At 40.0% G+C, this 25,853-nt stretch overlaps 1 protein-coding gene across 2 annotated transcripts in view; it reads left to right on the top strand.

The window, feature by feature from the left end:
* Nucleotides 1-9,008: 9,008 nt before the first annotated feature.
* TLK1 (tousled like kinase 1) overlaps nt 9,009-25,853 on the top strand; it is a 172,587-nt gene continuing 155,742 nt past the window's right edge. Inside the window, exon 1 of one of the 2 annotated variants that reach the window (XM_023185933.3) lies at nt 9,009-9,836. Coding sequence is in view for 1 of the 2 variants with exons in the window: in XM_023185932.3 (XP_023041700.2) it covers nt 9,698-9,836 (139 nt within the window). In the remaining variant the exon portion in view is untranslated. The remainder of the gene's footprint in view (nt 9,837-25,853) is intronic. The other variant, XM_023185932.3, reaches the window with a different exon arrangement.

Genomic DNA, 25,853 nt, shown 5'->3' with positions numbered 1-25,853 from the left:
GCGCCCGCCACCTCGCCAGGCTAGTTTTTTGTATTTTTTAGTAGAGACAGGGTTTCACCGTGTTTGCCAGGATGCTCTCGATCTCCTTACCTCGTGATCCGCCCGCCTCGGACTCCCAAAGTGCTGGGATTACAGGCTTGGGCCACCGCGCCCGGCCCACAAATACTTTTAACATCTACCTTGGCTTAATTGAATCAATAAAAAGCCAAACAATAGCTTTTAACTATCTGTGGAAAAAAAGGCACCAAACATTTTGTTTTTCTTCTAGCCCCTGTTAATCCTTCTTTTTCTTGGTCTTCGTTAATTTAATCTGGGGTAGTAAACTCCGTCATTTGAAAAAATACAGCATTTGTTTTCCCATAAAGTAATTGCTATTCCTATAAAACATTTGGAAAATATTGAAAAGTACAAAGGCCAGCAACAAAAATCTGCCATTATTTTACCACAGCAAGACAACCACTCTTAATACTTTGTTATATTTTCAACTGAGCCTGGCGGTGCATGCCTGTAATTCCAATTATGTGGAAGAATCCCTTGACCCAGGAGTTCAAGGCCAGCCTGGGCAAGATAGTGAGAACCGGTAATAAAAATATTTTGATATATTTCCTCTCATTCTTTTTGTTATACACTTTTTATATGATCGAGACTATATTGTATATATATATTTATGTTGCTTTATTCACTGAGATGCTCTTATAAGCAAACTATTGCTTTTGGTTATTATAAAATCTTCACAAACATTTTAATGGCCTTCTATAAGATGGATGAGCCACAATTTATTACCATATGCTTAATATTGTACATTTAGGTTATTTTCAATTATATTGTTATTATAAATAATGTTGAATAGAATTATCTTTGTGTACAAAGCGAAAAAGCACAGACACATTTTTTCGAATTTAAGATTGTTTCTTCCAGATAGATTCCCAGAATGAAATTAGTGGATCAAAAATAATTCTTTTTTTTTGAGAAAGGGTCTCTGTTGCCCAGGCTGGTGTGCAGTGGCAAGATCTCGGCGCACTGCAACCTCTGCCTCCCAGGTTCAAGCGATTCTCCTGCCTCAGCCTCCCAAGTAGCTGGGATTACAGGCACGTGCCACCACGCCCAGCTTTTTGTATTTGTTGTAGAGACGAGGTTTCACCATGTTGGTCAGGCTAGTCTCAGACTCCTTACCTCAAGTGATCCACCTGCCCCTGCTTCCCAGAGTGCTAGGATTACAGGCGTGAGCCACTGCGCCCTGAGCACACACTTCCAGAATAACTCCCATCTTTATAAATAAAATCTCAATGTGACTATATTGTTGTGATAGTTCTATTAACATTTTAGACTTAGCATCAACTTATCTCCCATTATTGGTGTTTATATTATCTTGTATGTATAGCTAGAGTCTGTTTTAGACGTCAGCTCTTTCCAACCCCTATCTTCCAAACTATGAATTCTTTTTATGATTCAGTGATTCATGGTTCATTGAATTATGTCAAATCCATGGGAGAATGGTCCTGATTTGCCCCTAAAGTCCTGGGATTACAGGCATGAGCCACCGCGCCCTGAACAGACTTGTAATCAGCACCTAGATCATGGAACAAAAAATCACTTGCAGCCCAGAATCCCCGTTCTTACTTCATGGTGGCATTTTGACTCTTTTTTTTTTTTTTTTTTTTTTTTGAGGAAGAGGAGGAAGAAATTCTCATCAATATTTTACATTTCCATATTGTTTCAAAGTTTCTAAATACATATGAGGTTATATATGTCTCCTTTGTCATGTATCTAATTAAGAAAGATTTGGCATTTAAGTTTTTATTTTCTGGGAAAGCATTAAGTAATTTTGAAAATCTTTACTATGGAGTGGGAAAGATATTGTCAAAAATCAAAGAAGTTTGATTTTTTTTATGAAAAGAAACTTCCATTTCTTTTGCCTACGAAAAAATTTATGCTGCAGAAACAATGTCCAGAGTAAGATTTTGGGCATTTTTGTTTTTTCCTCTAATGTGATAAATTTATATTTTGGTTTAATCAGTAAAATTTAGGATGAGTAAAGTGTAACACTAGAATTATAAATTATAATTTATACATTTTTAATTACTTTTCAAAGTTGCCTGCTTTATTAAGAGGTAAACTGTTGATTCAAAATTTGTAATATGAGCACTGTTTGCTTGTTGTACTTTGTTTTTGTAAACATTTCATAATACCATGTCCTTGGAGGAGAGCTTCTAGTGCACTTTGGGGGAGGGGATATTATTGTTCTGAAGTTGGTTACAATTTTTTTAACCTCAGGTGAAATAAATCTAGTAATTCCAGTTTTTGTTTGAGAATCTAGTAATTCCAGTTTTTGTTATGTATGGACCAAAGTTTTCTTTTTTTCCAAGTGGATTGACAAATCTGAGAGAAAACATTTCCATCACTGGAGAGAGCAGAGGAGGTGTCATCTAACCTATTATATACAAAAGCTTGGAACTATCTCTTCAGGATTTGGAAACCAAAACCTTCAAGCAGTGGTTTTGTGAATTGTACAATGAAGATAGAACCAACTTAATGAAATGAGAATTCTTCATAATCTAATGTAATGGAGCCATTTGTCTAAGCAACTAATCAAAAAAACTATTGAGGGGACATGTTGAGATTGCAGGGTAGGCATCTTAAAAGCTCTGATCTGTATTCATACCTTTGGACAAAGAAGGAAACAAAAATCTGGAGGTGAGTCCAGGCAGAGGAGGCCATGTTGACATTTCAATTCACTCTGATAAGACGGAAGAAGGCCCAGTACTCCTCAACTCAACATTTGTAATGTAATAATTCATACATGTAAGAGTAGATCTAATATATACATGTAGTTTAAAGAGAAAGAATAAGACAAACATACCTCTGTACTCCCACCCAGCTTAACAAGTGGTGCTTTTAGCAGTGTGTTTGAAGTCCCTGTGAGTTCGCATGATCACATGTGCCCTTTTCCCTGAAGGAGGTAACCACTCTGATCCTGGCTTCTCAATTACATTTTTTTCCTTGTAGTTTAATCACATATGTATTCCTGAACAATATATTACTTAGTTTTGAATGATTCTGCATATTTTAGGAGGAATCAAACTGACTTTGTTCTTCTGTAACTTGTTCTTTTTAATGAGCATTATATTTGTGAGCATTTTAATTATGTAGTATCCCGCTGTATAAATATACATATCTCTAATTTATCCATTCTCTTGTTGATGGACATTTGGGTAGTTTCCAGGTTTTGACTACTACAAACAGTAGTGCTGCAGACGTTCTTGTTCTATCTCCTGGTGCATAGCAGCAAGAATTCCTCTAGGATATATTCTTTGGAAGGGAACTGCCAGGTCACAAAATCTTCGTCTTTCATAGATACCACCTTCCGAACTATCTTTTTGCTTACTTCAAAAGGGCTTGGGTTGCCAGATTTAGCAAATTAAAATGCAGGATGCTCGGATAATTTGAATTTCAAATAAATAAAAAACTTTTTAGGATAAATATGGCCTACACAATATTCACAGTTTAATCTGAAAACCCTAACAAGGTCAGTGAACTTTATCAAACCACAAACATTGGGCAATGAAGGATGAGTGTGAGGGGATGGTGGGGCATTTGGCCTATTCTTCCTCTGCTAGATGGCCAGCTTAGATGTTTATGAGCAGGTTAGCTCGGGGGACTCCAGTGCTTATTAACCAGCTGTGTAGGTAGTTGGTTGGCTCCACAACTGTATGCCAGGCAGGTGCTAGATGTTGGGTATTAATACAACTGTAAACATTATAGAGAAGGGTCCTTGACCTCCCTAGGCTTTCAGCCAAGAGGGGGAAATAGAGAACAGAGAACAGTACAGCAATGACAAATGTATGATGGGAGCAGTGGTGTGCTGGTGAGTGCTTAATAACTGGCTCTGATGGGGAGAAGCAGCTCTAACTTGTAGCTTTTGCTGACCTAGGATTTATAAGTACTCTCACTATGGCTGACTTCAAGCTACAATTGTAACATGTAACATTACTGAACGTGGAGTTGGGAAGCCATGTACATAATCTCCCAGGATATTACGAACAGGCTCCAGTATCCCACTGTATAGGAGTACTCAGAAAGGATACCTCATCCAGTCTCTGGGCTCATTTCTTTTCTTTTTTTTTTTGAGACGGGGTCTCCCTTTGTTGCTCAGGCTGGAGTGCAATGGTACAATCTCGGCTCACTGCAACCTCCGCCTCCTGGGTTCAAGCAATGCTCCTGCCTCAGCTTCCTGAGTAGCTAGGATTACAGGCGTGCGCCACCATGCCTGGCTAATTTTTCTGTTTTTAGTAGAGACGGGGCTTCACCATGTTGGTCAGGCTGGTCTCGAACTCCTGACCTTGTGATCTGCCCACTTCGGCCTCCCAAAATGCTGGGATTACAGGCATGAGCCACCGCGCCTGGCCTCTGGGCTCATTTCTTGTTGGTTTGGGGGAAAGGGGCTTAGGTGGCTCAGACATTAATCTTTTCCTTGAGTTTAGAAGTAATCAAATGTTAAGAGTATAAAATGCATTTTAGTATGTCTATAATATTGGATGCTTTGTAAATATTTTTACTACAGTATAGAAATAGTAAAGCGTCTACTAAACATCGTTGTAAATTATGATCATCCTACAGATCGGGGCTCAAACCTTCCACTTTTGCATCTGACCTTCTAGTAGGAGACTACGTGAAGACAGGAATCAAACATTTAATTGTCCCTCTAAGGAAGTATTCACAACAAAAATATAACTAAAGTAACTTGATCATGTATATGCTATAATCCTCTAGTCATCATTGAAGACTTCTCCTGCATTGCCCTTTCACCTGAATCCCAGCTTATTGATCGTCATCATTCATTAATTCCACAACACTGACGGAGCCCTTGGTCTGTACTAGAGGCTTAAGGCCCTGTCCCCATGGAGCACTCAGAACGTTCTCTCCAGTCTCTTCCTGATTCTTTCTAGGCAGGTTTACTACCTTTTACTTGCTCAGTTCATTTTTGTGTTCTCAAGCAGGCTTTCCCTCTGGGAATATTCTTCCATGGAAGATTGCCAGAAAGCTTCCAATGATCTCTTCTTGCTCTTGAGATTTCTTCTTCCCTACAGAGTGGCAGGTGTCTCTTTCTGTCTGAATCTGGACTCTTCTGACTTTTGTATATTTTTTCTTATTGTGTAATCTATCACTCTAACCATCTAATCTTTTTCTTTTTTAAAAATAGAGATGGGGTCTTACTCTGTTGCCCAGGCTAGTTTTCAACTCCTAGGCTCAAGTGATCCTCCTGCCTCAGCCTCTCAAAGTGCTGGGATTACAGGTGTGAGACACCATTCCCAGCCTTGATCTATTTTTTTATCAGACATTTTTTGAATGCCCATATACTAGCAAATGTCAAGGTGCGGAGAAGCCTCTACTTGCCATTTAAAAGTTTTCATTTATTTGACATAATCATTTTATAAAATTATGTATTTGCACAACTTATGTCCAGAGGCCTTCTTTATGCTTCAATTACTTCAAAAGTATTTATTGAACTTTTTCTGAATGTAAAAAGAAATACATGATTTGTTTTACAAAATTTGGAAAAGCATACATGAAGAAATAATAACTATGTAATCTCAAAGCCCAATGCTAGTTATTATTAACTTTCGGGGGCACATACTTCCAGTTTTTCTTTTTTTTGAAGAGATGGGGTCTCATCATGTTGCTCAGGCTAGTCTTGAACTCTTGTGTTCAAGTGATCCTCCCACCTTGGCCTCCTGAGTACTTCTAGTTGTTTCTGATGCATACTTACGAATAAATCCAGATCATATCCATTTTTTCCACTTACTATAGTGTGAAAATGTTATCTTCTTTGGTATTCTTTGAAGACATGGTTTTAAATAATGGCATGACATTCCATTTTCAGGCTAAGCCGCAGTTTGTTTAAATAACTCCCTATTGCCAGTAGGGGCCTTTATTTTTAAGGTTGGTGAGTACTGTCTGATCAAAAACTACATGAAGACAGGAATCAAACATTTAATTGTCCTTTTAAGGAAGTATTCACAACAAAAATATAATGAAAGTAACTTGATCATGTATATGCTGTAATCGTCTAGTTATCATTAAAAATAAACGTAGCCAATCTGCATTAAATGTAACATGAGTTAGGCCGGATGTGGTGGCTCATGCCTGTAACCCTAGCACTTTAAGAGGCCATGGTGGGTGTACTGCCTGAGCTCAGGAGTTTGAGACCACCCTAGGCAACATGGTGAAACCCCCTCTCCACTAAAATACAAAAAATTAGCCAGGCATTGTGACGGGCACCTGCAGTTTCAGCTACTGAAGAGGCTGAGGCATGAGACTTGCTTGAATCTGGGAAGCAGAGGTTGCAGTAAGCCGAGATTGCACCACTGCACTCCAGCCTGGGTGACAACTGAAAAAAAAAAAAAAGTAATATGAATTGGTATAAGGGCAACTGAAAAGCTTGAAGCTCTGGAGAAGGTTGGGAGAGAGAACCTACCATCATCAAACCTTTTTGGTTGGGCTTTATTTACCATTTTTGAGAGGAACTGAGCTCTGTATAGTCTCAGGTAGGAGCTTTAAAAAATCACTCAGTGACTCTAACCTCTTTCTTGTAGATGAAGAAATTGAATCGTTACCTGCTGAGACTAATACTCAGGTCTCTTAACTTCCTTCCCGTCCCGTATTCTTTTCACTGCAATCTGCTGACTAAGCCTACTCTTAAAAATACAGAAAGAGCATACATTTATCAACATGTCATTACAGAAACTCTGTTCCTCTTACAGTGCATGTACTCAGGTATAAAAATCGAATGGCAAGATCTTGGATATGTATCCAAGGGAAAGGAAAATCTATGTCCACAGAAAGACTTGTACATGAATGTTCTTAGCAGCATTATTCATAATAGCCAAAAAGTGAAAACAACGCAAATGTCCATCAATAGTTTAATGGATAAACAAGTGTGGTATACTCATTCAGTGGAATGCTACTTAAAAATACAAACAAACTATTGATAATGCAACAATGTGGACGAATCTCTCAAAATAATGATGTTGAGTGAAAGAAGTCAGACAAGGCCGGGCACAGTGGCTCATGCCTGTAATCCCAGCACTTTGAGAGGCCAAAGTGGGCGGATCACCTGAGGTCAGGTGTTCCAGACCAGCCTGGCCAACATGGTGAAACCCTGTCTCTACTAAAAATACACAATTAGCTGGCTGTAGTGGCACATGCCTGTAATTCCAGCTACTCAGGAGGTTGAGGCAGGAGAATCATTTGAACCCGGGAGGCAAGAGGCTGCAGTAAGCCAAAATGGTACTCCAGCCTGGGCAAAACAGAGTGAGACTCTGTCTCAAAAAAAAAAAAAAAAAAAAAAAAGCAGACAAGAGTACAAATTGACTGTATGGCCAACATTTATCTAAAATTCTATGAAATGTAAAGCTACCCATATGACAGAAAGAAGATCTGTGGTTAGAGAGAATGGAAGTAGAGTGGAGAAGGAACCACAAAGGGATAGAGGAAACTTTGGAGGGTGATAGATACATTCACCACTTTCCTTGTAGAAGTGGTTTCAGGGATGTATATACATCAAAACTTAATCAAATTGTACACTTTATTTTTATTTATTTTTGAGACGGAGTCTAGGAGTCCCGCTCTGTCGTCCAGGCTGGAGTGCAATGGCGCGATCTCGGCTCACCGCAACCTCCGCCTCCCAGGTTCAAGCCATTCTCCCACCTCAGCCTCCCCAGTAGCTGGGACTACAGGCATGTGCCACCACACCCGGCTAATTTTTTATTTTTAGTAGAGACGGGGTTTCAGCATATTGGCCAGGCTGTTCTCAAATTCCTGACCTCGTGATCTGCCCGCCTCAGCCTCCCAAAGTGCTGGGGTTACTGGTGTGAGCCATCGTGCCCAGCCAGAAATTGTACACTTTAAATATGTGCAGTTTATTTTGTCAATCATACCTCAATAAAGTTGTGAGATGTCCCTCTTAAGTTTGAAAAGCAGACAAGACTAAAAACTCACTTAAGTATCTAAAGCACAGGGCAACTACAATTACTTTTGGAGATAACTGACAATCAAAGTTCTTTTCTAGTATGATAGTTTATCTGAACAAAACATTACTATGAGAAATGCAAAGTCATAAAAATAAAAAATAGAAACGACATTTTTGTCCCCCTGGTAATCATGCTATTTCCTCATGTCTGTGCAGTAGCGCTATGTTATAATCTTTTTAGTGCTCTATTCAATTTGGTTTTTTTAAAGAGAGAAATAACCTTGTTGTAGTTTTCCTGAACTAGACTGCTCTTTTATGTACAAGAAGCCCAGTCCCTGGTGTGAGTGTACTTGTGTGGGTCTGCAGAAAGCTACACTGTATCTATAAATTTTAGCAAATGCTGTCATTTGTTTTGGGATTTTTGTAGTCGGGACTCAGCGGAGACACTAGAAACAAATTAGAAATTTCTAGAAACCATACCTTCTACAAGATGAACGCTGTATAGTTTTCCTACATATGTGAATTCAGTAATCACATTTTTCATTTAGATTTTCCACTTAACTGTTTTAAAACAAAGAATTGCTATACCATTCAGTCTACGAAACCGGTAATTTTCAATTTCTTCATTAAAGATTCCTTCACTATTTTTTAGAAAACATGAGAAAGTTTTATTTCCCTACTCTCCCACTACCCATTTCAGAGCTGTTTTATTCGGTCATTATTCCCATTCTGCAGACGGGGAGGCGCACATACGTTTTTCTGCATAGTACAGAGGGGCAAGAAAGAAGGAACTTTCAACTTTTCAGTTCCATTTTGAGAAACGATCACATTGAACTCCCGAGAAGCGGCAGCTGAGCGAGAGCAGCAGCATTTCTCCCCGGGTTGGGTGTGGGTCATGAGCCAGGCGCGCTTCCGCGGGAATAGAGGGGGAGTCAGGTGGCAGCAGCGCCCGAGCCCGAGTGGCGCGGCGGGGGCGCGCCTCCCTCCGGCCGGCGCGGGGACGCTGCCCCCGCGCACGCGAGTCCGGCAACCCCGGGCTCCCCCGCCGCGCGGCGATCCGCGGGTGCGGCAGGGTCGCCCCGACGCTGTCGTCTCTTCCCTCGCGCGCTCGCTCCCTCCCCATGCCCCCAACCCCCCCGCCCACAGTCCCTGGCAGGTCCCTCCCCCAAGCCTGCTCCCGCGGCCGCCGCTGCCGCCGCCGCCGCTACCGGAGGCGCAGGAGCCTCGCGATAGTGTTTGCACAGGCGGCGCGTGACGCCGCCGCCGCCTGTAACTGATGCAGAGGTTACCCCGCCGCCTCAGCCGCCACCCACCGCCCGCCGCCGCCTCCCGGGCGACGCCGGGGGCCGACGCACTGCAGAGGTGCCGGCAGGTTCCGCCCGCGGAAGTCTCCTCGGCCGGCGCAGCCCGCGCTCCGACCCCGGCCCCAGGGCACCCCCTCGACGCCTCCGCCGCCGCGCTCTTTCCCTCCGCCTCTTCTCCGGCGCGCCCGCCCGCTCCCTAGCTTCTCCCCCTTTCCCTCCTCCCTGTCCCCTCTCTTTCCCTCACCTCTTTCCTCCCCCCCTCCCCTCTTCTCGGTTTCCTCCCCCATCCCCTTGACTCTCCCCTCCCAGCCCTCGCTCTCTAGCTCGCCCTTAGCGCGGCCCCCGCCATGACGGAGGCGGGTGCCGGTGCCGTTGCCGCCGCTGCCGTCGCAGGGGGGGAGTCGGGTTCCCAGAAAGTAGCTTGATGAGTGTCCAAAGTAGCAGTGGAAGTTTGGAGGGGCCGCCATCTTGGTCCCAGCTCTCCACGTCTCCAACCCCGGGCTCGGCGGCGGCGGCCAGGTCCCTGCTGAATCACACGCCGCCATCCGGGAGGCCCAGGGAAGGTAAGCACTGCCGCGCCCGCGCCCGCTCGCGGGCCTCCCCTCCCGTGCCGCGGACCCCCGCGACCCCCCGGGTCTCCTCCGCCAGACCCCGGGGTGGGGGATGGTGGCGAGGTGGACGGGAGGCCGCCCGGCTCCCCGGCTCTGGGGAGGTATTGCCCTGGCTGTGGGTGGTGGTTCGCGGGTGGCGGAGGAGACGGATGAGGGGGTGCGCGCTGGTGGGGACGGGGCGAGGCGCACAGACTCGCCTGGGGTTCCTGGGAGCCAGTTCTGCGAGGGTGGGAAGCCTCCCCCCGGTCGCGAGCCCCTTTCTGCTCCATTTGCCAGCACACTCAGTACTCCTAACCTCCTGGCCTCCGGTCTCTGGTGGGTTTTCCCTCCCGCTGGAGCCTTCGTCCTCGAGCCCCCTCCCCTTCCCCCGCGCACTCCTCCCATAGAGGCGGTCCCCGCTCTGCGAGCTTTGCTGCCCCGGACCTGGAGGATGCCCCTCGCTTGCAGGGTCTCTCCTTTGGGGAGAGACGCTGAAATTATCTAGGCAGACTTTGATCCCCCGTGTGGCCCCCTAGAGCAATTTAAACGACAGACTGACTCGTGGGCAGGCTTTTAAAACCGCCCCTCCAGATGGTTGCAACTTTCTCTCCTTCGCCGTTGCCTCCTGCGTGTTTGTGCGTTATATTCTCTGCTGCAAGTAGGCTACTGTTCTTCTCTGACAGGGTCGTGGGTTTTGTGGGAAATATCTGCATAAAGGTTATTGCAAACACGCACTAGATCGGTTACAATTGTTTTCTAAGTTTTCTGGCTTCTTGCAAGCAAGTGTGCTGCCACCAGATGTAGCAGTTAGACAGCTTGTAAGGCACCGGCGTGCTTTTGACTAAAATTTCAACTTGCTGTATTTAACTTTAAGGATACGACATAAAATGAAATTTGGGAGAAAACACATTTATGGGTGATGAATAAATGTTCATGGAATGTCTTTTAACGCTCTTTTGTCTGGAAAACGCTTAGCGATGTTCATCCGCAATTGGTAAACGGGTTGTTCACTCCCAGTTGTCGCACACGAGGAGATTGTAGGCATATTTTCAAACGTCTGGAAGTTCAGCAGTCTAGTGAATGTTTTAAAGAAATCAAGAGCTTCGATTTATGTAGGAATCGGTGGGAGTACTTTATTTTGAAAATATCTGTCGATATTTACTATCCAGAGCCTTGACAATTGTTAATCAAGTGTTTTGTGTCCTGAATCCAGTGGTTCAGGCATAGCATTCTTTGTCATTTTGTTCCTGTGAGCATGTGTGAAAGTGACAATAGGCTTAAAGATTGGCATGAATATGCTCTAGAAAATTCACGGAAAGCTTTGATTTATGGGATCCATTAAACAGGCGGAATACATTGACTGACGTTTCTCCCTTTCATCTTATCCCAACGCTGAGCTTTCATTATTAGAATGTAAAAAGTATTAAATGACTAAAAATTTAATATATCTGGTGATTCTTTTGCACTTGAAAATTTCCAAATGAACGGTTTAAAATGTATTTTATAGAGAAGTTGGTGCTTTTAGCATGCTTTTACTTTTGTTTGTAGTTTCATTAAGATGTTTTGTGTTAGTGTTGTGGGTTTAAAAAGACCATTTGATTGTTTCTTATTTAAGACTATATCATCATTCATTCGTTTCTCGAATATTTATTGAGCCATTACTGTGAGCCAGGCCGTGAACTGGATACTGAGGACATAGTATTGAATTGTTTATCTGTTGACATCTGTTATCAGTATTGGGAATTTGGGAGACAAAACATCTAGATTGTGAGTTTCTGAGGTTACTTCAACTTAAAAACATTCTGCACTTTTCCTGATGTTTGAAAATTTGGAGGGGTTGGAATCGTTTAGCTTGAGCTTCCAAATAACCATAATTTTTTCCGGCAGTTTAGATTGCAGTGGGTTTTTATGTAACCTAAAGTAGTGAGTTTCTGTTAATTCATGATATCATAGGACAGGCTTTTGTGAAAGTTAAGCTTCATGCCAAGTACCTGTATAGCTACAGAGGGATATTTCTTTTTGACCAACCAGCATGCAAGTTAAAACTATTAATCCTCTCTAGGGTTATATTCATTTTGAAGTTTGGCGATGTGTTCTCAGATTTCACTAACGCTAACAGGAATATGAAGCCCTGAGTATCAAAATGGAGATGTTTTCTATTGAGCGAAATCTCAGTTTTTATTTTAACAAGTGTTTAGCACCTTTTTCAGGTATACATGTTACTACATTATATAAATTGATGAAGTTTTAGAAAGCTTTTTGACGGCTAGTTACTGCTAGTAAGAACCATTGATATTAATGGAACTTGAATGTATTGTATGTGTCAAGAAGAGAACTTTGTTTCTTGAAAAATTGAGCCAGTTTAACATAGAGTAATAGAAGAATTGAAACTTCAAAGAGATGAACATGTATATGAACTTACATAAATATTCTATGTGATGAACTCCTTTTAGGCAAATTTAACTTTGAAAATGGGTTACTTTTAAAGATATGCCATAAGCATCTGTAAAAGTTACTTATTTTGAAGTTTTGACGTCTGAAACCAAAAATCTAATATTATAATCTGATTATTTTTGATGCTGTATGTTGTGGTTTTCTTTCTCTCTTTTTACCTTATTACCATTATCATATTCATATAGTTTTATTACAAATACAATACAGCTCTTTAAGATTTGGGAATCTATTAGAATTTAGGAAATTATATGATAAATATAGTGTAGATTTCTTTTCCCTGGATCCCAAAGCTTTTTCCCTTACCAATCTTGTGGTTCTGTTTGAGGTGTTCAGCGATGTAGCTCTAGATTTTCTGTTGAATCTTTTAAACCTATAATCTCCATCCCATTTTGTCTTCTATAATCCTGTGATTAAGGGAGTGAGGAGTTAGAAAGGTTTTCAAGTAAAGCCCAGTTTTGCTTTGTTGAAGCCTAGGAACCTAGTGTCATAATGGCTAGATAAGTAGTTGGGTTTTTTTGCATATCAGTACATGGATACTTTTGAATGGGTTATTGCTGAGAATCAAATGATTGGTTATACAGAACACTTGCATTTTCTTTCCTGCTCCTGCCAAGTATAAATAATTTGATTTTTTTTTTTTGTAAATAGTGAAAACTTGGCCAAAAGGATGGTATGGGCCAGGAGTGGTGGCTCAAGCCTGTAATCCCAGCACTTTGGGTGGCCTAGGTGGGTGGATTGCTTGAGTTTAGGAGTTCAAGACTAGCCTGGACAACATGGTGAAACCCTGTCTCTACAAAAAATAGAAAAATTACCTGGGCGTGGTTCGGGAGGCTGAGTTGGGAGGATTGCTTGAGCCTGGGAGGTGAAGGCTGTGGTGAGCCTAGATAGCGTCATTGCATTCCAGCCTGGGTGACAGAGTGAGACACTCTCAAAAAAAGATGTCATGATAGTACGATTAAACTGTAAACTTGCTCTGTTTCCATATTTAAAGACTGCATTCCTTAGAAGAATTAAAGTGTTTGACTTCAGATGATTTAGTAATGAGATGTTAAAAACGAAGGTGTACCAGATGGCCCTGTAGACCTTTAATTTTTTGAAATCGCTAGCTGGAGGAAGACAGGGTTATATGTTTAAGGATTCTAGCTCATGAATAGATACGTGACAGATGTCTCCTTTACAATGGTACATTTACACATTAGAGGAGAGAGAAGAGAGAGAAACCAGAATGGAAGTTTGAAAATCTTGTGCGAAATAGACTATGCTTTCGCCTTTTGACCTCAGAGCCTCTTTACTCGCTGAACAATTATTGAGGACCCCAAGGAGATTTAGGTTTATGTGGCTATGTCTACTAATATTTGCTACTTTAGAAATTAAATCACAATTTCAAATATATTTAATTTAAAAATAAAGTGTGTTGTAAATAGAAATTTTTATGAAGAATAAATATGTTCTAAAACCAAAGAAACTAGACCAGTGGTGGTGTTTTATATTTTTGCAAATCACCTTGATTTCTGGCTTACTAGGAGAAGACAGCTGGATTTTGTGTCTGTCTTCTGTTATGATGTTTTGGTTGAGATATGTGAAGAGAATCCAGCTTCATGTAGATACATGGTTGGAAAAGGAAGGAGTGAGTATTCTTTGGTATTACATCAAAATTCAACAAGTGGCAGTTTTTTTTTTTTTTTTGAAGTTACTTACAATGTGAAAGTGCATTGTATTCCAGAAATGTCTCTAGGATCTACAGAAGTCTAGGAACATATATTTACAGAAGAGACTAACGGGTGGGAGACATGATAGCTGTCTCCAGGTATTTAAGAAACCTGGATTTCAGTAAATAGGATGTAAAAACCTGTTAATTTTAATAAGTAGGAGGGAGAATAGATCCATTCTCCTGCTTTAGAAGGCAGACCAACTGGTGAAAATTAGGAGGACATAGATTGAGGTCAATCTAATTTTTTTACAAGAATGTAAGAACTGTATGACTAGACTTGAAACAGTGAAACAGTGGAGCTACAATGGAACTCGCAACCACTAACAACAATGGAAAGTAGTAGTTAGTTTTGAGAATTTAAAGTGCACTACAGGGACATGTTTTTTGGGGAGGTGGAGATAAATTCTGTAGATTCTTATGATGAGTGCTATTGGATTAGTGACTTAAGGCTTCATCCAATTCAAAAATGTAAACATTCTATGATTCTTTAAAGATCCCTGAATATAGTTAAGCTATACTTATATATTCATTAACGTTTTTGAATGTTCTTTCAAGTCCGTAGTATGAAACTATTGTTGACTTTATTACTATTTTGCATTTTTATTGTGCTTTTCCTCCCATAATTTTCCTGTATTTTCTGGTGTCAGCAAGATCAGTCTTCATGAAATCTTGCTAAATTCCCTGTGAAATATAATAAGCTTCAGACATTTTAGAGAACCAAATGCTGTTTATGATACAATTTAGTAGAGTTGCAATATATTTCAGCACAGAATTTTAGAATACTATGGGGGCTGATTTTCAGTTTTGTAAGAGAAACTATGAGCATAGTTTATATAGTCTTTTATTTGTAATTGTTTACATGATTTCAGAAGTAATATGCTTAAGCTATTCTAACGTTTTTAAACCTAGAGAGTCTGAAAAGAGGAAAGAAGAAAGAAAAGTGTTTAAATTGATCTCTTTTGAATTTAAAAATGCATATTAAATATAACTAGAACATAAATGAAGAATTTAAATTCCCATCTTATTCCTAGAATTATACCTATAATATTTATCCTTACTTACAACAATTCATATTTTAATTTTGCATGGCACGTAATCTCTTCTGTGAGTTGGATTTTTAGATGGTGAGAATTTAAGCATAAATTCTGACAACTTTTTTGAGGTCAATTTAATATTAATAAGTGTAGTAAGTAATAATACCCAGCTTGAGACCTCATGTACTTGTTGCATTTGGATTTAAAGCTCATTTTCTCTAGAAGAGCTGTAGAAATCAGTCATTTAGTTTCATAAACTCCTTTATGCTTATTAATGATTTTCAAGAATCTTAGAATAAATTACAGGAGTATTGTTATGAAGTAGGAGAAGCAATATGGTATAGGGGAGAAAGTGATCGTAGTTGGAATCTGAGGGTTGTCTTTACTTTGCTATTAACTAGCTGTGTGACCTTGGGCAAGTTGCTTATCTCTGCTTCAGTTCCATAAACCATGAATTACAGAGCTGAAACAGATCTTGGAAGCAATCTAGTACAAACCTCTCATTTTACAGATGAGGAAACAGATAATTTGCACAGGCTTTCGCTGTAAGACAGTTGGGCCCAAAATTCAGTTTTCTGACTTTCAGGTTGGTTTTTTTCCCATTATACTTCACAGCCTCTTTTCATCTGTAAAATGAGAGCATTGGATTAGAGGCCCTCAAAAGCCTCTTCCAGCTCAAAAATATTGTCATTCCTGTGACATTAGTCCTAATATAATTTAGTAGGGGAAAGTTTGTAACTTTTATTTATTGGTGAAGGAAATGTTTCTTGAAGAGGCGGTATAACCTTTGCAAGGCTATATTTTTTTTTTTTTGAGATGGAGTTTCGCTCTGTCGCCCAGGCTGGAGTGCAGTGGCCGGATCTCAGCTCACTGCAAGCTCCGCCTCCCGGGTTTACGCCATTCTCCTGCCTCAGCCTCCCGAGTAGCTGGGACTACAGGTGCCCGCCACCTCGCCCGGCTAGTTTTTTGTATTTTTTAGTAGAGACGGAGTTTCACCGGGTTAGCCAGGATGGTCTCGATCTCCTGACCTCGTGATCCACCCGTCTCGGCCTCCCAAAGTTCTGGGATTACAGGCTTGAGCCACCGCGCCCAGCCTATATTTTGTTCTTTTAAGAGAATATCATCAGGCCAGGTGCTGTGTCTCAGGCCTGTAATCCCAGCTTTGGGAGACCAAGGCAGGAGGATTGTTTGAGCCCAGGAGTTTGAGATCAGCCTGACCCCGTCTCAAAAAAAAAAAAAAAAAAAATTACCTGGGTATGGTGGCATATGTCTGTAGTCCTACCTACTGGGGAGGCTGAGGTGGGAGGATCCCTTGATCCCAGGAGTTCAAGACGGCAGTGATGCATTGAGCTATGATCATGCCACGGCACTCCAGCCTGGGCAACACAGTGACCCCCGTCTCAAAAAAAAGAAAAAAGAAAATATCTTTATTATTACCAAAGGGTGTTTACATTTATGAGCATGGTAAGTAGTGTGATAGGTAGTCTTGATTTTTTGAAAACACTTATTAATATATTAACGATATAAATTGCATAAACAATGTGATACCCGGAAGTGAAATAAGTAGGTGGTTGTTCCTCAGGAAATATTTCTGGAGTTTATTTCATCTGAGATCCCTGTGTTTGCTCCTAATTAAGTGCCTGTGTTGTTTAGTGTCTCATAGGATTGTCTGTTTCCATAGCATCTGCATCATGCTACTTTTATTATAGTTTTATTTATGTTGTCTACTAGACAGAAAGGTCTTGAATTCAGAGACTATTTTGTTCATTTCCATGTTTTCAGTGCACAGTGGGACATACTCTACAGAGTTGGCACTCAACTAAAAGTTTTGTTGAAGGACTGTTTCACATACATCATCTCTCTATGTATCGTGTGCACGTATTTCAGACCCAGGAAGATGGTTATTTTAGTAATTCTAAATAAAAGTGAATTATATTTTAGAGGGTGATATGGATAACAGTAACAGTAATAGCTAAAGTTTATTGTGTTCACACGTTAATTCTTGTATTTCATAACTCTGAGATATATACAGTTGTTGTTCCCATTTTCAGATGAAAAAACTGAAGCACTGAGAAGTAAAGTGACTTACCAGTGTGACCTAGAGTAGCACATAATGGGAATTTGAACCAAGTTGGTGTATTTTAATCACTGGGATATATTGCCTAAAATATGAAAATTTGGCTTTTAGGATTTTAGTAGTTTTTCTAAGCAAATTTTAACTTACTGATCAGTCTTCCAGGCTTATTCAGTTTACCTCTAAACTTTTGTTAACTTTCTTTGCATGAGTTTTTATACACGTGTGAAGATAAGATTTTTTAAAAAATACAAAAACCCCATCCAAACAACCCAATTTAGAAAGCTGTACCAGCTGTGCAAATCTTACATTTCCTTTTTTTAAGATAAGTTTTGTCCATTCATGGAAAATGTTAGCGATACATCAATGAAAAATTTTATTTCCATGTTAGGTAATCTAATTTGTGATTCCATTTATCTTAATATTTTGGCCTCATAAGTCCACTGGAGCCATAACAAGTAAATATTAGAATTTGAACAAAAAATTTCCCACTGTCTATTTATTGTGGAGTCTGTTTATTGTGAGCAGTCTTTTTATTGTGGAGGCTTTATAACCTGATGGACAAGGCTTTAAACTAGAATGTTTTAGCGGCAGATCTTTGACTCTCTTAATAGTATTCAATATGGGCAGGGGAAAGAGACTTGATGTGCAGTCCAGTTAATCTGTAAAAAAGTATTTTACAAAATACTTAGTTTTAGTTCTTTTATTGCTAACAACAACAACAAAACCTTTGGTAGCATGTATTATGTAGCAAACTTAATTGAGAGGCAGGATTTGAGTGGATTGAGAGGAATTCATTAGTCATGGAGTGGAAAGATACGCGGAACAGAGCAGATCCAGGTGGTAGGTTGTCAAACTTGAATTAAATTTTCCCAATGTGGCTTCATCATTAGGTCTGAAATTTAATGAATTTCAAGAAGGCGATTTTACCTGTATTTAAATAAAAGTGATTATATTCTACATAGATTCATTAGCCAAATATAAGTGTTTTTGGGGGATGACTTAAAATATTTTTTCCTTTTCATTTATATGGATTGTTAATAATTGGTTATACTCATAAATTTGTGCCTTTCCTTGAAAACTAATTAGCTGGTGGAAGTTAATTAGGTTTAAATTCTAAGGTTTAAATTCTGCTGTTAATATGATACCTTGTGTGACTTCATGATTCCCCACTGGACACTTAGGTAAGTGCTTCCTATCTGAGGATGAATGTAGTTCCTCTGGGGAAGGTCAGAGGGGTTTGTGTGAGGCTAATCATATTCATCCTGTCTCCTGAGACCACAGACATGTTTTAGTTTTTTCCTTTTTTGATACTGTATATTTGCCTCATAAAAAATACAAATTTTCCCTTTTCCTGCAGATTTCTTTTAAACATCTGTGTAAGTATATAGTTTAGCTCGACTTTGTATACTACTCTGATACTTATTTCATTTACTTAAAGATACACATATTTATTAATGCTGGACACTCTCTGGGCACTCATTTGCTTCTCCTAACAATCATATGAAGTCCTGTTAGTATCCCTGCTTTACAGATGAGGAAATCGAGGCATAGAGAAGTTAAGTAATGTACCCAAGGGCCGGGCACAGTGGCTCATGCCAGTAATCCCATCATTTAAGGAGGCTGAGGTGGGCAGATGGCTTGAGCGCAGGAGTTCGAGACCAGCCTGGACAACATGGTGAAACCCTGTCTCTACAAAATATACAAAAATTAGCCGGGTGTTGTGGTGCACGCCTGTAGTCGCAGCTATTTGGGAAGCTGAGGTGGATTGCCTGAGCCCAGGAGGTTGAGGTTGCAGTGAGCCATGATTATGCCACTACACTCCAGCCAGGGCAGCAGAGGGAGACCTTGCCTTAAAAAAAAAAACAAAACAAAAAACAAAAAACAAAAAAACAATAATATACCTAGGCACTGACAGAATATTTAGCAGAGCCAGGATTCAGACTGGGCTGAGTGCATATTCTTAACAGTTACACTATTCTGTCAGTGTTATTTCCTTGAATGGATGCACTATAATTGGTTAACTATTCTTCTTTAGGTAGGATGTTAGTCATGAATCTTTTGGTTACACGTGATAACAACTTAACACAACTTTGTTAAGTTGAAGAATGAGTGTATTGGTTCACATAGTAGGAATTGTACGTGGAGGATGATGGAATGGCTTTGGAAATAGCTAGATCCAAGGTTGCAAGTAATGTCACTGGGTTTCTTTGTCTCCTTTTTGGGTTTTTCTAGCCTCTTGCTTCTGGAGCCCCAGACATACACCTTTAACTTAGCAACCACACTTGAAAGACAGCTTCTCTTTCCTGATGTCCACATGTGTCAGTTCTGGGTTGTTGGTAATCAATTCTGATTATCAGTTCCTTAACCAATCATTGGAACCTGGGAGATGAGCTACAGCAAGGGCAGCCACTTTGGTGGCTGTGGTTAGGGTCAGTTGGGGAACCCACAGAAAGCCATAATTGACAGTCTCCTTGAGATGACGTGAATTGGATGAGGTGTAGTTTTCCTGAGAAAGGGATGATGGTGAGCAAAAAACAACTATAGTGAATCATTTAGGTTATGTCTTTTTAATTTTAATTTTATGACTATCATAGATAATGATATAGTAACTCAGTAAAAGCCTCTTTTTTTAAATACTAGATTTTCAGTGATAGGATTACCAGAGCAGAGTATAAAACTATTTTAGGGCTTTTGATAAATGTTGCCAGATTATTTTTTTGAAGGATACATGTGCTTAGCTCATATACCAACAGCATGCATGAGATGAGCATGTACTTTTGAGCCAGGTAGGGTTCAGCTCATCTTAGAAATACTGTACTGGGCTTAAATATTAACACATGCCTTGCACTTAATCAAAGGGTTGCAAACTTGACACTGAACAAATATCTAATGCAGTTTATCAAATGTTTCCTATTTTCTCTGGATGTTTTTTATTCTCATTATTTAAAAATTTTTATTATGCAGTCTTCCTTCCTCCCTCCCTCCCTTCCTTCCTTCCTTCCTTTTCGTTTTTTTGAGACAAGGTCTCACTCTGCCTCCCAGGCTGGAGCGCAGTGACATGATCACGGCTCACTGCAGCCTCCAACTCCTGTCCTCAAGCACACCCCTTCATCTCAGCCTCCCAAGTAGCTGGGACTACAGGTGCGTGCCACCACATCCTGCTGATTTTTTAACTTTTTGTAGAGACATGGTCTCCCTTTGTTGCCCAGGCTGGTCTTGAATCCCTGGGCTCAACCAGTCCTCCTGCCTCTGCCTAAGTGTTGGGATTACAGGCATTAGCCATTGTGCCCAGTCTGTTGTATAGTTTTAAACAACAAAACCAAAAGGCTAATAAATGGTACCGTTTTGCAAGCTCCTGCCCCTCCTTTATTTTTCCTCCCGGTGTCTCCTACTTCTCTGACCTAGTTGGCAGCATTATACTTTTTGGATGTTGGTAGCATGTGTAAAATACATTATTGCATAACAAGTTAGTATAACATAATAGTTTCAAGGGTTTTGCCACTTAATTATGCTAAGTTACTTAACCTCTCAATGCCTTATCTGTAGATTTTATTTTTGATAGGGTGGGATAGTAATAGTAACTATGTCACAAGGTTCTGAAATTAAATGAAAAATGCATGGCACTTTAACAACTCACTATGGATTTTTTCATTTCTTTTCTTCTTCTCCTGCTTCTGCTTCTCCCTGCCCGTCCCCCGACCCTCCCCACCTTTTGTTTTAGAGACAGGATCTTTCTCTGTTGTCCAGGCTGGAGAGAAATATAATTTATTTACTCCCAGTAAGGCAAATCTTAGAAATGTAAAAAAAAAAAAAAAAAAAAAAAAAAAAAAAGCAATTCAAAGGATGAAAAATGACTGTGTGCATAATATTTACCACAGTATTATATAGTGAGAAGAAATGAGACCAACAACTGTGATTAAGTTTTGATATGTATATCAACTAAACGTTTTATATACTTTTATTGAGAGAGATATATATATATATATATATATATATTTTTTTTTTTAAGACAGAGTCTTGCCCTGTTACCCAGGCTGGAGTATAGTGGCACGATCTTGGCTCACTGCAGCCTCTGCCTCCAGGGTTCATAAGATTCTCACACCTCAGCCTCCTGAGTACCTGGGACTACTAGGCACCACCACGCCTGGCTAATTTTTGTATTTTTGGTAGAGACGGGGTTTCACCATGTTGGCCAGACTGGTCTTGAATGCCTGACCTCAGGTAATCTACCTTTCTCGGCCTCCCAAAGTACTGGGATTCCAGGTGTGAGCCACTGCACCCAGCCTTGTATACATTCACTTAAAAGATAATTAGGAAAACTGTGCAATATGGGAACATATACAAATGACCAAACATTGCCTAAAAGTTACTTTTCAATGACTCCATAATATTAGCTTGTTTTTTGTCTCGCCTTTCTCTCAAAAGAAAAAATTCACCACCAAGAGCAACAGTGACAAACAACATGCCCAAAGTCACACAGATGAGAAGTGATTGAAGAAAGGATGCCAACCCAAGTCCACACTCCTAATCCCTATACCACACTGCCTATATTCCCACTGGTAAACACACATTATTAGGCACCTAGTGCACATAAAGCATTCTCTCTCCTTGGTACTAGTAAGAACACACAAAAATCACAGTATAGGCCCCTTTTAAAATTTGCAATATAGTGCTTTAAAGTATACAACTGCTGCTGGGCGCAGTGGCTCATGCCTGTAATCTCAGCACTTTGGGAGGCTGAGGTGGGTGCATCACGAGGTCAGGAGATCGAGACCATCCAGGTTAACACGGTGAAACCGCGTCTCAAGTAAAACTACAAAAATTAGCCGGATGTGGTGGCACGCGCCTGAAATCCCAGCTACTTGGGAAACTGAGGCAGGAGAATCGCTTGAACCTGGGCAGTGGATGTTGCAGTGAGCCAAGATTGTGCCACTGCACTCCCGTCTGGGTGACAGAATGAGACTCCATCTCAAAAAAAAAAAAAAAAAGGAATGACTGCATACCAATATAATGCATAAACACTGCTAATCCAAATCTAGTGCTTGACATGTAAATGGTGTAACCATGTCTTATACATGTGATCAATTCTAAAGCCACAGAAAATTAGAGGCACTAAGATGATGAAAGCAGCAATTTAGGACATCATTCTTATTGTGTCCCTCTTTATCTCAGTATTACATTTTACCTTGTAGTATTCGTATCTAGTGTTAAGACAGATAAACTTTCATTTGGTGTTTGCATGATACAGCTTTTTTCATTCTTTCAGCTTTCGAATTTTAGCCATATCTTGTAAGTTACATATATTAGTTAAAAAAAACTAGTTTGACCATGTTTGTTCTTTAATTGGAACATTTAGTATATTTACATTTAATATTCTTGCTGATATATTTAGGTTTAAATTGATACTCCTAATAAATGATTTCTATTTATCCTGTTTGAACTTTCTGTTATTCTTTTCTGCTGCTTTTGGGATTATTATTATTTTTTGTTCCAAATACCCCCCCACTCCCCAACTTGGCTTAATAGTTAGACCATCTTTTTTAAAATTTGTTTTTAATGTTTATCCTAGAGATTACAATATGCTTCCTTTCTGTGTTAAAGTGTGATATAAGTTAGCACTTTTTTCTCTTGTCAGTACAGCAACGTTAGAAAACATTAATTGTACATTTCCCTCTCCAGAATTATATACTATTGCCAGATAGTTCTCTGATATTTTAACTCCCCAGAAGATATTATCATTAGTGTTTTATTCAGTAGTTATACCTTTAAATTTGTTTATATACTCAGTTTTTTTCCTTCAATCTTCAGTGCATTTCCAGGCTTCTAGCTGGGTTGATTTTCTCTCTCTGAAAATATTCCCTCTTTTTTTTTCTCTCTCTCTGTTTGGGCCTATCTGTTGAGGAATTCTTTTTTGCTTATCTGATAATACCTTTTTTTTTTCATTTTTTATTCTTGAAGGGATTTTTTGTGGGGAGGGAGCTTGGTATAGAAGTCTTGGTTGGCAGTTATTTTCATTTGTCATGTTGCAGCTATGCACAGTGCCCTTGAGACCTGGTTTCCAGAGTTTCTGTTGGGAAGTCAACTCTCAGTCTTATTGTTGCTCCTTTGACTGTACTTTAGCTTGTAGATCTCTGGTCACTTTTTGTTTTTGTTGCAGTGGGGGTGTTTATTTTTAGTTTTCAGCAGTTTTACTGTGATATGTCTAGGTGTCTTTTACTTGATCAGCTTGGTATTTGTAGGACTTCTTATATCTGTGACTTAGGACTGCACTGCCCAGTGCCAGCCACTAGCTGCATGTAACTATTGATACCAATTAACATTTAAAAAGTTATAAATTCAATTCCTCACATTTTAAGTTCTCAGTAGCCAAATGTTTCTGTTAGTTACTGTATTGGCAGATGGAGAAGGTTTCCATCGTTCTGTCAATAGAATAGAAAGTTCTGTTGCATCATTCTATCAGTAGAATAGAAAGTTCTGTTGTACAGGACTGACGAGCGTGTTCGTGTTCATCAGTTTTGGAAAATTCTCAGACTATATCACTTCAGATAGTGCTCCTGTCTTGTCATCTGTTTTCCTCCTGGTACTCCAGTTATACATGTATTAGACATTCTTAAATTTGCCCTATGTTTCTTACATCCTTTTTTGTATGTTTCATCTTTTTATTCCTGTGTGCATTTTTAAAGATAATATTTTTCTGACCAATCTTCCAGTTCATTATTTCTCTTAGGCTGTGTCTAATATGCCATCAGACTCATACACTGAGTTCTTTAATTTAGTTTATTTTACTTTTTAGTTCTAGAATTTCAGTTTTATTCTCTTTTGTTTCAGGTTTTCTGCTAAAGTTCTCAGTCTTGCTACTCAGTATACTTATTTGACAGTCTGTGTCTGATAACTTAATTATCTAGATCCCTTTGGGTCTTGTTCCATGTTTCATTTGCATTTTATTTGTGTTATTTTCTTGGATTTCTGATTGTTTTTTTATTATGTATGAGACATTTGATGTGAAAAACTATAGAAGTAATTTGAGGCTTAGAATAATGGTAGTCTTCCATGACATAAAATCTACATCTAATTTTGACAGAAATATAGGGGCTCTATAAATCTGCTTCTCTTAATTCACTTTTAAGGATTGAGATTATTTGAAGCTGGGCTTTGATTGTATTTCTTTTGCTCTGAGGTTGAGATTCCAACCCAGAGTTTGGGGGAGGCTCAGGGTCTCATTTTTGTCTGGCTAGCCCAGTGAGGCTGTCAGATGTTTTGCTTAGCTTCCCAGCCTCTCAGTCACTGCTTAAATCAGCAGATGCCTGTAGGGGAGAAGAAACGGTATACCAGACTCACCTCTGGGAACTTAGTGAATTCTGGCCCCATTTCTTTACTGCCTGATCTCTAGAAGCAGACTTTTCTTTTTTTAAACTTAGTTCAACTTTTCAAGTTTCTTCAGCCAGAGATTGGTTTGATGACCTGATCACCATTACTGGAAGTAGAAAGTCCTTGTTTGCTCTTATTTTTAATACTTTACTTGGTTTTGAAATTTTGCGTGAATTTGAATAATTTTCTCCTCTTAACCATGCTCTTCTTCTGTCTCTTTATCGTCCTTTTGTTTAAATTATCAATTGGTTATATCAGGGGTCTGCAACACCAGGGCTGCAGACCCATACTAGTCGCTGGCCTGTGAGGAACCAGACACACAAGCGGGAGGTGAGCAGCAGGCCAGTGAGCATTCCCACCTGAGCTCCACCTCCTGTCAGGTCATCCGTGGCATTAGATTCTCAGAGGAGCACGGACCGTGTTGTGAACTGCACATGCGAGGGATCTAGGTTGCTCGCTCCTTATGAGAATTGAACTAATGCCTGATGATTTGAGGTATAACAGTTTCATCTGAAACCATCTCCACTGCACCCCACCCCACCCCACCCCACCCCTGGTCCATGGAAAAATTGTCTTCCATGAAACTGGCCACTGGTGCCAAAAAAGGTTGGGGACCACTGGGTTATATACGGAGTTTGAATAGGACCAACTTGTGGAGCAGTTAGCCATCTGGAATTGCAGGTTTAATTGGAAGCAGAACTATCTTTGCCTTTGATGCCTTGAAGACAGCCGGTTTTTTTTTTTGTTGTTGTTTTTGAGACAGAGTCTCACTCTGTTGCCGAGGCTGGAGTGCAGTGGTGGGATCTCGGTTCACTGCAACCTCTGCCTCCTGGATTCAGGCTGTTCTCCTGCCTCAGCCTCCCAAGTTAGCTGGGACTACAGGCGCGTGCCACCACGCCCAGCTAATTTTTGAATTTTTAGTAAAGACAGGGTTTCGCCTTGTTGTCCAACCTGGTCTTAAACCCGTGACCTCGGGTGATCGCCCACCACTGCCTCCCGAAGTGCTGGGATTACAGGCGTAAGCCACCATGCCCAGACAGATTACTGTTATTTTAAAAGTCCTTTTTTGGCAACTGGCTAGTACTAATGTAAGTTACATTTGGATTCAGATAAAATCTTCAGAGCATTACGATATATTTTTAAAAGACAGCTCTTCATGAAATCACATTTTTTATGTGTGTGTGTGTGTGTGTGTGTGTGTGTGTGTGTATCCTGTTTCTTTAATGCTGGGTATTTTCTCAGCTCTGTGCTCAGTTATTTGTCCTATAAGTAAAAATGTGACATATATCTTTAGTCACTTTGCTTCTTTTAAATTATTACCCTTTGAGCAGTAATTTAATATAAAA

This window comes from Piliocolobus tephrosceles, chromosome 11 (assembly GCF_002776525.5).
Source record: "Piliocolobus tephrosceles isolate RC106 chromosome 11, ASM277652v3, whole genome shotgun sequence".
NCBI classification, from domain to species: domain Eukaryota; kingdom Metazoa; phylum Chordata; class Mammalia; order Primates; family Cercopithecidae; genus Piliocolobus; species Piliocolobus tephrosceles.
The sequence above is the reverse complement of the archived record's forward strand: the minus strand, read 5'-3'. Positions and strand labels throughout refer to the sequence as shown.